The 15297-nt window shown below is 39.1% G+C and overlaps 1 protein-coding gene across 4 annotated transcripts in view; it reads left to right on the forward strand.

Moving 5' to 3' along the window:
* The window catches only part of arhgdia (Rho GDP dissociation inhibitor (GDI) alpha), a 60840-nt gene that overhangs the window by 17496 nt on the left and 28047 nt on the right, over window positions 1–15297 (forward strand). For all 4 annotated transcript variants that reach the window (XM_059948330.1, XM_059948329.1, XM_059948333.1 and 1 more), the window contains exon 2: window positions 8989–9194. In XM_059948330.1, the coding sequence (XP_059804313.1) occupies window positions 9005–9194 (190 nt within the window). In that variant the 5' untranslated portion in view covers window positions 8989–9004. The remainder of the gene's footprint in view (window positions 1–8988; window positions 9195–15297) is intronic.

Consider the following 15297-nt stretch of genomic DNA (forward strand, 5'->3'; position numbering starts at 1 on the left):
GCTTATTTGCGTGCTACCTGACTCTTAACCCTAGTATGCTAGTTCATGAGATGCAAAGAAAACAGATGTACAGCAAGATCAATAGTACAAAGGGTTTTATTGCAGGAAAGTTGGAGTACAGAAGAAAGCAGGTTTTGTTAAGATTATATCGAGCTGTGTGATGCACTTAAACCATGTGACTTAAAAAAATATATACTTGAAGCTGGTGCAGCATAAAGTCACTAGATCTTTTCCTAATACAAGAGCAAATGTACTTTGAGGAAAAAGCTGGCTAAAGTTGCCCTCTACTTGATGGAGGTTAAAAGTTGGTGCAGTAATCTTAAAATATTTTGAGAATGGATAATTAAAGCTATTTCCTCTTGCAGGATGGAGAATCCTAGACTTGGTGTAAGGGACATTTAGGACTGATGTAAAAAAGATTTTTTTTACATAGAATGTTCTAAGTGATAGTAATAGTCTTCTCACTTAACCGCCATGGGGCCTTGTGACATATTTCTACTTCTGTTTTTCTATGTGTTCTCTGACCAAGTTTAAAAAATCCATTGCAGTGAAACGTTGGCCAAAAAATTGCTTCCTTTTCTCTGTCTACCTTTAAGATGTGTTATATTTCAAGTCACATAACACTACAAAGCACAGGAATCAGGCTTTGGAATTCCTTCTGATGAATGGAAATGTCAAAACAATTTTATTAACTTATTTGCTTGGCTTCCATTCCCTTTACTGTTTCACATTGGGGAGCCTTATTTTTGTTCCACTGAGTTTGTATCCAAGAAATTAATATCGACAGAAGAGCTTTAAAGCGACAGAAAATTGATCCCTAAATGACTATTTGTATTATTCTGGAAAGTTCTTACTCACTGTTCAATGTCTACTGTTTGATCAGTGGCTATTGCGCTAATCACATAGCTCAGGAACACAGTCCGTCAGTAACCTCTAATGAACTATCCTTAAGCAGAAACAAATAGGATGGTTTGGGATTTTTTTTGGTAAAAAGTTTGCAGAAATATTGGGAAAGAAGAAATCACTTTGTGAATTCAAGTTCTACTTTATGTACCTTTCCCTGATCATCAAATAAGTTTTGTGGCACAGGTAATTCCTGGGCCATCATTTTGACGACCCTTTCTCCATAATATTTGTAATGTACAGGAACATTCCACGTGACAAACAGCTCTCATTTCACTAGGCCTTTTGGGTTTTAAGAAAATAAACGTGGAATAGTTGGCTATAAATTAGAGAACAGATTTTTTTCCTATTTCAATGCCTAAACCTTGAAGCCAAGTGCAGATGTGTCTTTTATGTTTGTTTTCCCTTCTCTTAGGAAAGATTTCTGTGCCACGGTTTTTTTTTTAAGCTCAGTGTCTGGGTTTGCAGTGTAACTGCAGTTTATCCTGGTCATAACTCTGATTTGTTGGCTTCTAGTTATCTAGCACCTCGGAGAAAAAAAAATTTACATAGGTGAGACTATTATATCCACATGAGCTATGAAAACTATTGATGTCAATCTCTTTTCCAGTCTTGACACATAACCTTGTGGGATTCAGTACCTTTCAAGTCCTCCTTGCATGTAAAGAAAATCCACTAATCCGCAATCAAATGATAGTTAAGCAAAGTACTGATGATTTTATTCGTAAGAAATCACTAGCCTCTCAGTTGCTGATCTAAAGAACACTCCCTTAGTCTAGCTAAACATTCATAGCAGAAATCCTCTAGTCTGAAAAATGTTTGTTAATTTCCTCTGCGCAATCTCTGATGCTATCATATCGTGACAGCACTGTTGCATAATTAGTGTTGTGCAAATTTCAGTTTGATCTTCCTACTCTTGTGTTCTTTGTAATAACTGATGAAGGCCAGTATCCCTGTGTGAGGTCTGCTCTTAACCAGCTTGCCTACCTGGCTTACTGGCTTTATAGATGCGTGGTCAGTTTCAGATCTGTTCTTATGCATATATTAATACCTTTAGTGTATAACAATTTCCTAAATACATTGCAACACCAACCCTCCTAATTTTCTATCTTGTTATCCTCATCTTGAAATTGTTACTTTTTTTGGCAGCTTTTGGAATGTTGTGATCCAAAATTGCTTCCAACCATTTAGGCTTTAATTAGTAAATGTGAAATAGGTTTTGAAAAGCAATTTTCTGTTTGTTTAACACCACCTGAAGATTTGTTTTGCTGCTGAAAGCTGCATTATAGGCTTTAGACCAGGCATGGGCAAACTACGGCCCGGGGGCCATATGTGGCCCGTTAAGCTTTTTAATCCGGCCCGCAGAACTTGATGAAATTATATTAATAAACCTTGTTAACGTTTTTTCCCCGCAATTCTGGCATTTTCCCAATAGATGACGCACTCTATATACATTGACCTTTGTTGAGGTGCAGCGTATTACTCCACATTTGCGCTTTACTCTTTGTTCGGCTCGACCTATTTGTGTGAACAGGCGTTCAGCGTCATGAACATCAACAAAGCCAGCCACAGATCCAAGTTAACTGACCAACACCTCAGATCCATCCTGAGAATCGCCACAACAAAACTAAATCCAGACTTTGATGCGCTGGCTAAAAAGGGAGACCAACAACACTGTTCCCACTGAAATTAAAATTAAGTTTCTTCGTTGTGTTATGTAAAAAATGCATTTGAAAATATTTTTTTCAATAAGCCTTACATGTTACATGTCATTTCTGTTAAGTGATGGACATGAGTAGTGCGCAGGTGCACGTACGTTCTCAAAATAAAAAATGTACTCCAGATCAAATAACGCGCTCTGCATACTGGCGCGCTGTCACTGTTCTGTCTTTGTGCTGGTCGTTGTTGAGTTTTGGCACAGGGGACAATTGAATAAGAAGGAGTAGGACAAGTAGACCTGCATCTCCTACCGTTTTTGAAATAAAGACAGGAGGAGAGTGATGATGATAATATCTTGAAGGATAACAGAATTTTCAGTGCTTTAAAATAACTGTTACTATTAAAAAAAGCTGTATTTTATTCATTTAATTTTCAGTGTTTTAAAAGTCATTTCAATAAATAGCTAAATACCATGGGACTTCAAAGACAGATATTTTGTTGTAATGCATTTGTTCATTTTCAATTGAAATTAAAGCACATGTTTTCTACATATCCCATGATATTTTATTTTCTCTTATGAGGTGTATTACCAAAACACTCCATCCATCTGCTCCTGGTCCGGCCCCCCTGTCAAATTTTAGAACCCTTTGTGGCCCACAAGTCAAAAAGTTTGCCCACCCCTGCTTTAGACCAACTACAACAGCTTTGTGCATGAATAGTTATTTCATGCTGATGTTGTAATGACTGGAAATATTTGATTATAACCTTTGCCCTCAGTGTGTGGGTCTGTGATATGCCATGATGAATTGAAATTTGATTATCAAATGCCTTGGAAACTTTTCAGTGTTTCACACATACTGTTCACATTGACTCATTGTCAATTTGTTCATGAGGAATTTCAGTAGTTGAGGTGATGAAGTGTAGTCTGGGATTCCAGCAAAACTGGCTTGCACTTCAAATAAACCTTTAAGACACTGGAATGTGTGGCAACACTCGCTATCCCACCAGATCCTTGGTTGTGTTGGTTGTTAATGCAAACTAGCATTTTGCTGCATGTTTCGATGGACATGTGATAAATATCTGAATCTGAGAACTAAGGTGCTACAGTTACCCCAGCTGCAATCCCTAGGCATTTTGTCCCACTAGTCTTCTTTGTTCTGGACGCACACAGTTTGTTCATTATCCAAAGAAGATATGTAGCCTCAACTTCTCCAAGTTCTATGTGGTCAACTTTCCCTTTTCACTAGGGCAAACATTTTTCATTCCAGCTTCACCCAGATGAACTTTGCAAATGATGAAAGGTCTCACCTTCAGCTTCTCTTCCAAGAAATGACTGCAGAATAGATTAAACCATTGTGATAAATAAATCTGAATCTGTCTTATAGTATGCCTTGAATTGAGAAATAGGCCTTCTACTCATTGTTACCTTTCAGTTCTAACATCTGGTAGAATGTAGGAGCTCTGAGCTATTCATCTGAACAAATCTCAACAGGTTATATTCTGAGTCATCTGATTGTATCATTTCTCCAGCTTGCTCCCTGTACCTTTTAATTCCTCTTTTTTAAAGTAAGTTCCATTTTAAAATTTGCCTTCAGGGGAAGAACAAATTTAAGTTACCCTTTATAAAAGATCTCACATTCTTCTATTTAATATTTATATTATCTGGTGCCTAACACAAAAACTGAAAGCCGATAAATGGTCTACATTCCAGACCTGTGAAAGAGGCCGCTGTAGAGATGGTCTGGTTATCATCTTTTGAAATTCTGTAGATTCTGGAATTGTTCCTGCATATTGGAGTGCAGCAAATATAATCCCACTGTTTTAGGAAGAGAAGGACAGAAGATAGTGTAATGCCTGATGTCATAACATCAGTAGTAGAGAAAGTAGAGTCCATACTGAAGGATGAGTTAACCAGGTCTAGAAATTAACAATTGGATTGAGCATAGTCAGTATGGTTTCATGAAAGAGAAACCAGTTTGACTAACCCTTGCATTTGAAGATGTTATGTGGTTGAATGGTTAAGCGTGTGGTAGATTAAAGTTAGCTTTTTTCCAAGTCTGAATCTGCTTCTGTTAGTCTTGTTCTAATTCCATTCCCAGAACATTTCCTGTTAACTTGCCCACGAAGCTTTTATGGACTACTATTTCCAAGAATCTTTATTTTGTCGTACTGAAATTTCAACTCTTGTGCTCTAATTATTTTTCCCTCTTCCTTGACATGCTTTTTTAGTATGCCATTTATAGCAGTTCCTGTGCTGAAATCCGTTTATTTTGCCTTTCCGCCTGTCTTCTCTAACTACTGACATCCTCACTCTTTTATATCTGTAGGTGCCTGCAGATTTTTTTTTAGGGCATTGGAGGGGAAAAAAATCAACACGATTCGCAAGTGAATATTTTGCTGGAGAATCATTGGTTGTTGAGGGGCTACTGGTTAACATGGTCAGTAAGCTTACATTTGCAAGTGGGTTATATACTTAGGACACTAATTGTGGGGCTCTGTGATCCTCTGTTATGTAAGTACACAGGATATAGTTTATAATGTTAGTAATGCATAGCCTTTGCAATCCAGAAGAATGGACTATTTGATGTTTGTGTTCCAACTGAGCTTTCTCCTATCATCTCTTTCACCTTGTGCTTTTCAGGTTTCCATTGCATGATCTAACGTTATTCACCTTGACTGTTCATTGTGGTAGCAAGTCCTAGGTTCTAAGAACTGTAAAATAAATTTCTCCTTAATTTGCAATAGGGTTTATTTTTGGTGATTTTTATTGATGGTTGTAACAGAGGAATTCAGAATCTCAACCTTTTTTATGCCTTGGACCCCAAGTTGGGAATCCCTGATGTAGAGTAGAGACTAGGTAGAGAGTGTGAACCTGGTGATGAAAAGTGGCATCAAAGAAAGGCTTTTGAGCCATGAACTCGTCTGTGGTGTCGTGGAGGCACATTTAACTGCACCATTCATAAGTGTACAGGATAGGGATCTCAAAAGTATTTTCAGAGTTATGGGAGTTGGATCAGCTAGGGCTGGTCTTGAGCAAACTTGACAGACTTAATGGTCTATTTCTGCTGTTCAATGATTATCGTACCTAGTTCATAACTCTCAGACTGGAAGCATTGCTTCTCCCAATGAACATGCTTCACCAAATGTTTACCAATGTGTATTAGCTAAAGGTGTAAATTAATCAGATACTCTAATAAATTGATTTTTAAAATTTTTTTAAATCAATCTGTGTGATTGCAATTGTTACCCATGACTTTGCTAATTCGCTTTTCTGTGTACTTGACAGATCTCTTACAATGCAGCTCATTGAAGTAATCTTGTTCAAAAGATAGCAAAAATTATGTTGTATCACAGATCCAAAATAGTTCATGCTCAACAGATATCCACTCTAGGCCTATTATCGGATACACTTATTGAAAAATATTGTGGATATAACTTGGAACCTACTTGACTTATTATAGACAGTGCAGTTTGGAGAAGTAGTAGAGGAAAACACACCAACGACGATCTGATTTTTCCTCTGCTGTCTTGGTAGTCATGTGATGCAGTGACTGGTTAATAACTGTTTATAGGTGAAATAATAGATTCTGTGGCATGTGATTGAAAGGATTATAATCAAACCTGATCAGATTTGCAGAATCTCATTGATTGCTAAATCTTACAGTTGATGCTTTTGTTCTTCACATTGTTAGAAATAGCCACAATCTGCCACCTGCTTAATGTTGTACATGCTACTTTAACAATTAAAAGCCTGACATTTAGTAATATCAGTCTTTGCTTGAGGGGAGTGATTGGGTCAAATTCATCTTGAAACTCATCAAGAAACCTTGTTAATTCTACTGCCATATATGGAAGAGTAAAAGCAGAGGCTGAGGTTTCCTGCATTTGATGTGCTAGTTGTGTTCTACAGTGACTGCATTGTGACCGTTGACTGGATCCTTTTTTTGCTGACCTTTTTCTATTGAAAGTCTGTATACTATAAGGTATGCTTTGATTTTGTATAGTGAGCGGGTGGGTAGGTCCACAAACACAAGAGTTGCTGCACTGACAACCCCGGCATCCCATTCTTAAAAATCTGAGCATTTAAACTGCCTCATTGGCTGATAGAAACTCTGAAAAATATTATTGTTTTAAATTTGGTGTGGCATTAGTTAAATAATTAGTGCTAAATAAATAGGAAATTCAATTTAAAAAGAAGTAGTGAGGTAGTTAGTGTTCATGGGTTCAATGTTCATTTAGAAGTTGGAAGGCAGAGAGGAAGAAGCTGTTCATGATTTGTTGAGTGTGTGTCTTCAGACTTCTGTACCTCCATCCTGATGGTAGCAGTGAGAAAAGGGCATGTCCTGGGTGGTGGAAGTCTTTAATTATGACTGTCGCCTCTCTGAGGCACAACTCATTGACATCTATAGAAATTTGTGAGTGTTTTTGTGAAATACCAAATCTCAAACTCATAATGAACTATAGCGGCTGTCTTGCTTCCCTTATAGCTGCATCGATATGTTGTTTCTAGGTTAGGTCCTCTAAGAGTGGCATGCAAAAGTTTGGGCACCCCTGGTCAAAATTTCTGTTACTGTGAATAGTTAAGTGAGTAGAAGATGAACTGATCTCCAAAAGTAATAAAGTTAAAGATGAAACATTTTGAACATTTTAAGCAAGATTAGTGTATTATTTTCGTTTTGTACAGTTTTAGAGTGGGGAAAAATGGAAAGGAGCACTATGCAAAAGTTTGGATATCCCAAGAGATTTGAGCTCTCAGATAACTTTTACCAAGGTCTCAGACCTTAATTAGCTTGTTAGGCCTATGGCTTGTTCACAGTCATCATTAGGAAAGGCCAGGTGATGCAAATTTCAAAACTTTATAAATACCCTGACTCCTCAAACCTTGTCCCAACAAGCAGCAGCCAAGGGCTCCTCTAAGCAGCTGCCTAGCACTCTGAAAATTAAAATAAATGATGCCCACAAAGCAGGAGAAGGCTATAAGAAGACAGCAAAGTGTTTTCAGGTAGCTGTTTCCTCAGTTCGTGATGTAATTAAGAAATGGCAGTTAACAGGAACGGTGGAGGTCAAATTCAGGTTTGGAAGACCAAGAAAACTTTCCAAGAGAACTGCTCGTAAGATTGCTAGAAAGGCAAATCAAAACCCCCGTTTGAATGCAAAAGACCTTCACGAAGATCTAGCAGACTCTGGAGTGGTGGTGCACTGTTCTACTGTGCAGCGACACCTGCACAAATATGACTTTCATGAAAGAGTCATCAGAAGAAAACCTTTCCTGCATCCTCACCACAAAATTCAGTGTCAGAAGTTTGCAAAGGAATGTCTGAACAAGCCTGATTCATTTTGGAAACAAGTCCTGTGGACTGATGAAGTTAAAAAAGAACTTTTTGGTCACAATGAGCAAAGGTATATTTGGAGAAAAAAAAGGGTGCAGAATTTCATGAAAAGAACACTTGGCTAATTAAGCACTGGGGTGGATTGCTCATGCTTTGGGCTTATGTTGCAGCCAGTGGCATGGGGAAAATTTCACTGGTAGAGGGAAGAATGAATTCAATTAAATACCAGCAAATTCTGGAAGCAAATGTCACACCGTATGTGGGGAAAAAAAGCAGATGATGAAAAGAGGAGGCTTCTACAACAGCATAATGAACCTAAACACACCTCAGAATCCACGATGGACTACCCCAAGAGGTGCAAGCTGAAGGTTTTGCCATGGCCATCACAGTCCCCTGACCTAAACATCATCGAAAATCTGTGGATAGACCTCAAAAGAGCAGTGCATGCAAGAAGGCCCAAGAATCTCAATGAACTAGAAGCCTTTTGCTAGGAAGAATAGGTGAAAATCCCCCAAACAAGAATTGAAAGAGTATTAGCTGGCTACAGAAAGTGTTTATAAGCTGTGATACTTGCCAAAGGGGGTGTTTCTAAGTACTGATCATGCAGGGTGCCCAAACTTTTGCTCTGGGCCATTTTCCTTTTTTGTTATTTTGAAACTGTAAAAGATGGAAATAAAAAAGTAATCTTGCTTAAAATATTAAAGAAATGTGTCATCTTTAACATTATACTTTTTGGAAATCAGGTCACCTTTTACTCGCTTAGCTATTCACAGTAACAGAAATTTTGACCAGAGTGCCCAAACTTTTGCATGCCATTGTAATGATACCCAGGAACTTGCAGTTGCTCACTCTCTCTACTTCTGATCCCTCTATGAAGACTGGTGTCCTCATCTGGGGATTGCTGGGTAGCGCGGGTTAAGGGCCAATTCCGCGCTGTATTTCAGTAAATAAATTCAATATTCAATTTTAACTGCCTTTTTGAAATAATCAAGATTTATTGAATGTTTGGCCGCAGTGTTTAAGTTCTGTTTTAAAATATTGAATGATGTATTGAAGCACTGGGAACTCTACATTGTGCTGTTTTATTTTAATATAGTTGTGTGAAAGGCAGAATGGCAGAGCAGGAGCCAACCGCAGAACAGCTGGCAGCACTTGCTGCTGAGAATCAGGATGAGGAACCCGCACTGAGCTACAAAGCACCAGCACAGAAAAGTCTGAAGGAGATTGAAGAACTGGACAAAGATGATGAGAGCCTGAGGAAGTACAAGGAGGTACTGCTGGGAAACTGTGCTAAAGTCGCTGGTAGGTTTGCTTTTGTTAAGATTGTGGTAGTTATATTGGATACCTCTTTTCTGTCCTTCAATTTTCTCTGTGCTTGCATTAAAAGTGACAGATTTGCCCTCTATAAATCCTCTGGATGCTTAGTGAGTAAGGAAGTGGCTTCACCATTCAGACAAGTTCTGTTAACAGATCCTAGTTGGATATTGGCAGCTGAAGGAATTCTCATAGGACATGAGACATAGGATATACAGCAGCCAGATTTTCTGCCCAACCTGAACTTTAACATCCTTTAGTGTTATTTTCTAACTCGTGTGGTTTATATATGTTTCATGGCTCGGACCACTTGACTGAATTAATCAATACTAGTTAGTGTTTATATTCTTCTCGCCTTCTCTGCTTGTTTAAATCTATTAGTCTAGTCCTTTTATTCCCTTTATACTAGGGATTCCCAGCTTGGGGTCCATGTACCCTTTGCTTAATGGTATTGATCCATAGCATTTAAAAAAAAGGTTGGGAACCCCTGCTTTACAGATTTGTCCAGTTTACCCTTAAATGTTCTTGAACGTGTCAAAGGTTTTAGGGAGGAGGCAGGAAAATGGGGTTGAGAGAAAGTAATTAGCCATGATGAAAGTGCAGAAGAGACTTGATGGGCTGAAAGGCCTAACTCTGCTCCTTTGTCTTATTATAGTCTCTATTGTTTTTCTGTGTATTACTTGATTTTTTTTTTGGCTGGGCTGTAAAAATGTATTTTCAGAACTATGGCTTATCCATGTTTACCATTACATTCAGCCACTTCCTCCTCTACTCCTTCCAAAATTTATTCTATATTAATAGTGATCCAAGGATGTGGAGGCTTTGGAAAGGGTACAGAAGACATTGCCTGGATTGGAAGATTTGTGGACAAACCTGGGTTATGCTCACTGGTAGAAATTTATAAAATTATGCAAGCATAGATAGTGCAGACAGTCAGAATCCTTTCCTGGGCTTAGGCTAGAACTGAAGTCTGAGAAATTAAAGGTATAACAAGTGTAAGCAGGGTGGTAATTCAGTCAGTGGAATGTGCCTCCTGTGAGATATGGGATTTCAGGGTAACTGACTATCTCCCTGATGACTACATTTTCAGAAAGTGCATCCAACTGCAGATTCTGACAAGGTCAAAGAACTGGAGCTGGAGTTGGATGAACTCAGGACCATCTGGGAGCTAAAAACCTCATAGATGAGACATACTGAAGTGGTTACACCCGGAGTGGAAGTTTGGGGGATCCTCAGATGTAAAGGGAGTAAGAAATCAGTGCAGGGTTCACATGTGGCCATTCCCCTCAGCAACAAGTATACCCCTTTGGATACTGTTGGGGGAGGGGGAGGGGAAGAGCTGGGCACACCAGCAACAGCCAGGCTAGTGACACTGTGGCTGGCTGAGAGTCTCAGCAGGGAAGGGTAAAGTTAGGCTGAGTGATAGTGATAAGAGACTCAATAGTTAGGGGGACAGATAGGAATTCTGTACCTGAGAAAATGATGTTAGAATGGTTTGTTGCCTCCCAGGTGCTAGGGTCCAGGTTGTCTCAGAGCAGATGCAGAAGATTCTCAAGAGGGAGGGTGAGCAGCCAGAGGTCATGATGTACATTGGCATCAATGACAAATAGAAAGGGGGAAGAGGTCACAATGCATATAGGGAGGCTGAAGAGCAGGACCTCCAAAATTGTAATCTATGGATTACTCTCAGTACCATCCGCTAGTTAGGGAAGGAATAGGATGATAGTACAGATGAATGTATTGCTGAGGAAATAGCGCAGGTTTCAGATTTCTGGATCATTGGGATCTCTTTTGGGGAAGGATGGTTTACACCTGAATCAGAGGGTGACCAATATCCTTCTGGGCAGGTTTGTTAGAGCTGTTGGTCAGGATTTAAACTTATTCAACAGGGGAATGGAAACTGAAGTACAAGGTTGAGGATGGGGCAGTTATACAAATGGATGTATTGTGTAGTGAGACTGAGGAAGGACAAGTAGATGATAGGGCATAATTGCAATCAGTAGAAAGAATGTAACATGGGAGCAAAATCGAAAAGGGTGAAGAATACAGGATCTTGGGTATTATATTTGAATACACGCAGTATACAGAATAATGTAGGTGATCTTGACATGAGCATTCACTGAGTCGCTGAAATAAGATAGTTGGCAGCTTAAGTTCCAAGAATACATGTTGTATCAAAAGGACAGAGAGAGGGGGCAAAAATGAAATTAAATCTTTAGAAAAATGACGTAGGATCCAAAGATGTATAATCCTTGTGAACAGAGTTAAGAAACTGCAAAGGTAAAAAGACCCTGCTGGGAGTTGTATACAGCACTCTGAACTGTAGCCAGGATGTGGGATATAAATTACAAGAGAAGATAGAAAAGGTGTGTAATAAGGACAATGTTACTACAGTCATTGGTGATTCCAATAATTGAGAAAATTAGGTTGGGGCTGGATCCCAAGAGAGGGAATGTATATAGAATGTCTATGAGATGGTTTTTAAAGCAGTCTGTGGTTGAGCCTGCTAGGGGAAAGGCAATTCTGGATTGGGTGTGTAATGAAGAAAAGGTGCTTGGGGAGCTGAAAGCTCTGAAGGTAGATATTTGGGCCAGATGGAATACACCCCAGGATTCTGAAGCAGGTGGCTGAAGAGATTGTGGTGGCATTTCGAATGATTTTTCAAGAATCACTAGTTTGTAGAATGGTTCAGGAGGACTGGAAAATTGCAAATGTTACTCCACTCTTTAAGAAAGGAAGGAGGCAGAAGAAAATAAATTCTCGGCCAGTTAGCCTGACTTCACTGGGAAGATGTTGAAGTACATTATTAAGGATGAGGTTTCAGAGTACTTGGAGGCATATGGTTTAATAGGCTAAAGTCAGCGTGGTTTTCTAAAGGGTAAATCTTGTCTGACATCTGTTGGAATTTTTTGAGGAATCAACAAGGAAGATAGACAAAGGAGAATCAGTGGATGTTATTTATTTAGATTTACAAAAACCCTTTGACCAAGTGCTGCACAAGAGTCTGCTAAATGAGATGAGAGTCCATGGTATTTCAGGAAAAGTACTGACAGGAGGCAAAGACTGGGAATAAAGGAGGCCTATTCTGGTTGGTTCCAGTGACTAGTGGTGTTCTGCAGTGGTTGGTGTTGGGAGCCCTTCTTTTCACATTATATGTCAATGTTTGAAAGAAGGAATTGAAGACTTTGTGGCCAAGTTTGAGGATATAAACTTGCAGGTTGAGTCTGGTAAGGAAGGCAAATGCACTGTAAGCATTCATTTTGAAAGGACTAGAATATGAAAGCAAGCAAGGATGTAATGCTAAAGCTTTATAAGGCATTGGTCAGATTGCACTTGGGAGAATTGTGAGCAGATGTGCTGGGTATTGTACAGGGTCCAGAGGAAATTCACAAGAATTGTTCTGGGACTGAAAGGGTTTACATATGAGCATTTGATGGCTCTGGACCTGTACTTGCTGGAGTTTAGAATAAGGGCATGTCTCCTTGAAATCTATTGAATATTGAAAGACCGAGGTAGAATGAATGGGAGAGGATGCTTCATACAGTGGGATAGTTTAGGAGCAGAGGACGCAGCCTCAGAATAGAGGGACATCCATTAATGAGGACTTTCCTTAGCCCGAGAGTGGTGACTCCATGGAATTTATTGCCATGGACAGCCGTGTGGGCCAAGTGACTGAGTATATTTAAAGTGCACATTGAAAGGTTCTTAGTTAATCAGGGCATCAAAAGTTACAGGGAGAAGGCAGGAGAGTGGGGGTTGAGAGGGATAATAAATTAGCCATGATGGAATATTGGAGCTGAATTAATGGACCAAATGGCTTAATTGTGCTCCATAGTCTTATGGTCTTATGAAATGTTAAATTTTTTCCCACCCCACACAGTGGTAGATGCCTGAAATGGGTTGCTGAGGGTAGTGGTGGAAGCAGATGCAGTAGTCATGTTTAAGAGGCTTTTAGGTGGACATATTAATATTTAAGGAATGGAGGGATATAGATAATGTGCAAATAGAAATTTAGTAATATGTCATTGTGTTTGGTGCAAGCGTAATGGCAAAGTGTTTGATCCCATGCTGTGTGCCTAATAACTGGTGCAGCCTGAATTTGTTGGTAAATGTGACCCTCATCTTTTAGAAAGTGACAATAGAATTGATATCTATCCCTTAAAGGATAGGAAAGTTGACTAGCTCCTTTTATGTTAATTATCCAGTGAATTCCTCTAACGAATGAAAGCATTTGGTAATGGTGTAAATTGGTACTGTCTTCAGTGTGTTTTCTTCTGAAAGGGACATTATCAGTTTTTATAGGATATCACACTGAACAGATCTTTAGGAAGGCAGAATATTCCCCACGTGGAAAACTGACTAAAACCCTACAATAGATAACATGTGAATCTCAGTATTTAGGTAAATTATTTGATTGGTCTTTTATTAATTGTATCAGTAACCACTCAGTTTCAGTTTGTTCCTGTTGATTTTCACTTCATTTAAGGTTTTGCGTATATTGTAATTGTGCCAAAGACATGTTAGAAAAAGTACCTGTATTTGACCAACAAATCTAGAAGTGTTATGTATGCAACTCTTTAAATCTATTGTAGCAAAGATTGTCCATTTAAAAAAATATATAGGTGGTTTTGAGGCACTTCTCTACCTTTCTTTGAGGCTAATTAAAATTAGACACTAGATTTCAGTAAATGAGACCTCATTAATACTGAATCAATTTGATTTGGAAGACTCAAACTAAGATTATTGAGAATCAAAAATATTTTGCCTCCCATCTGACTAACAAAACAAAGCATGCTTGAGGGAGAGTATTCCCTGCAGGGAAGTCTAGTTGCTATGCATCTTCGGAGTCTCTCAGCTGCCAAAATATTATGTGGCAAGTGAACAAGAGTTCCCAGCTGGCACATGGCTCCAGTCCCTGTGAATGGAATGGAGTGAAAATGATCTGAGCTTTCTGACCACTGCTGGAAATCAGGCAATGCATGCTTTGAGAATCACAAAGTGCACTTAGTTCTGGCTTTGCCACCACTTCTTTCCCTCCCCCTTGTGACTGGGCAGCTTTTTAATGTTACGTTTTTGCAACCAGAAGGGAACCCAATGATTCCAGCTTGTAATAGCTGCAAATTTCTCTCACTGTGTTCCATAGTAACAGTAGATTAACAAATATACACACTGGTCAGGAATTCAGTGTATTATGGAATATAAAAATCCTTTTTGTGTCATTACAGATTTGATTAACTCAGAACATAGCACCATTTTCATCAGAACAGTACTGTAGGAAAGTCTTAGGCACATGTATTTAGCTAGGGTACTTAAAACTTTCGCATTGTACTGTACTGCCAACCAAATAAAACAAATTTTATGACATATGTGAGTGATGATATACCCGATTCTGATATGAGCCTCTATTGTGGACTGAGAGTGGGAAGGGGGCTGGGAGAGGGGAATCATGATTGGGAAAGGGGGAGGGAGCAGAAAGCACCAAAGAGACATTCTGTAATGATCAATAAACCAATTGTTTGCAATCAAATAACCTTACCTGTTTTTTCAGGGCTGGGTGTATCTGGACCCACACTATCCCTGGCCCCTGGTGCTCATTCTCTGCCATGTGTCTGACACCCTTCCCACAGTGCACCACCCTCGTCATTCCTGACATCCTTTGCTCCCGCCAGATTACAAACTCGCTGTCCACTCCCATGTTGATTCATACAGTACTGTGCAAAAGTCTTGGGCATCCTAGCTATTTACACAGTACTGTATGTTAGGAGATCCAGTAACAGTGGATTGGAAATTGAATTTTAGTAAGTATTTTAGGGATTTTTTTTCGCAAATTTATGAGCAAAAGCAGAAGTTGCAGTTCATTACTGTAGGTAGATGAGGCACATAAGTGTTCATTTTGAATGGAGCTTTTTTTTTGTTTAAGGCTCATGGATGGTGTGAATATCTTGAAGGCCAAATTCAGAGCCCACCATTGTTTCAAGGCAGTGAGTTTATAAAGTGAATCAACTCTTGTGGTACTTTTAGTCCCAGGATCTGAAGTCATTGGTGTCAAAGGTGTAATTCCATGATGCAGTTAATGAGAATTGGCTGGAAC

The sequence above is a fragment of the Hypanus sabinus genome, chromosome 23, assembly GCF_030144855.1.
Source record: "Hypanus sabinus isolate sHypSab1 chromosome 23, sHypSab1.hap1, whole genome shotgun sequence".
In the NCBI taxonomy this organism is placed as follows: domain Eukaryota; kingdom Metazoa; phylum Chordata; class Chondrichthyes; order Myliobatiformes; family Dasyatidae; genus Hypanus; species Hypanus sabinus.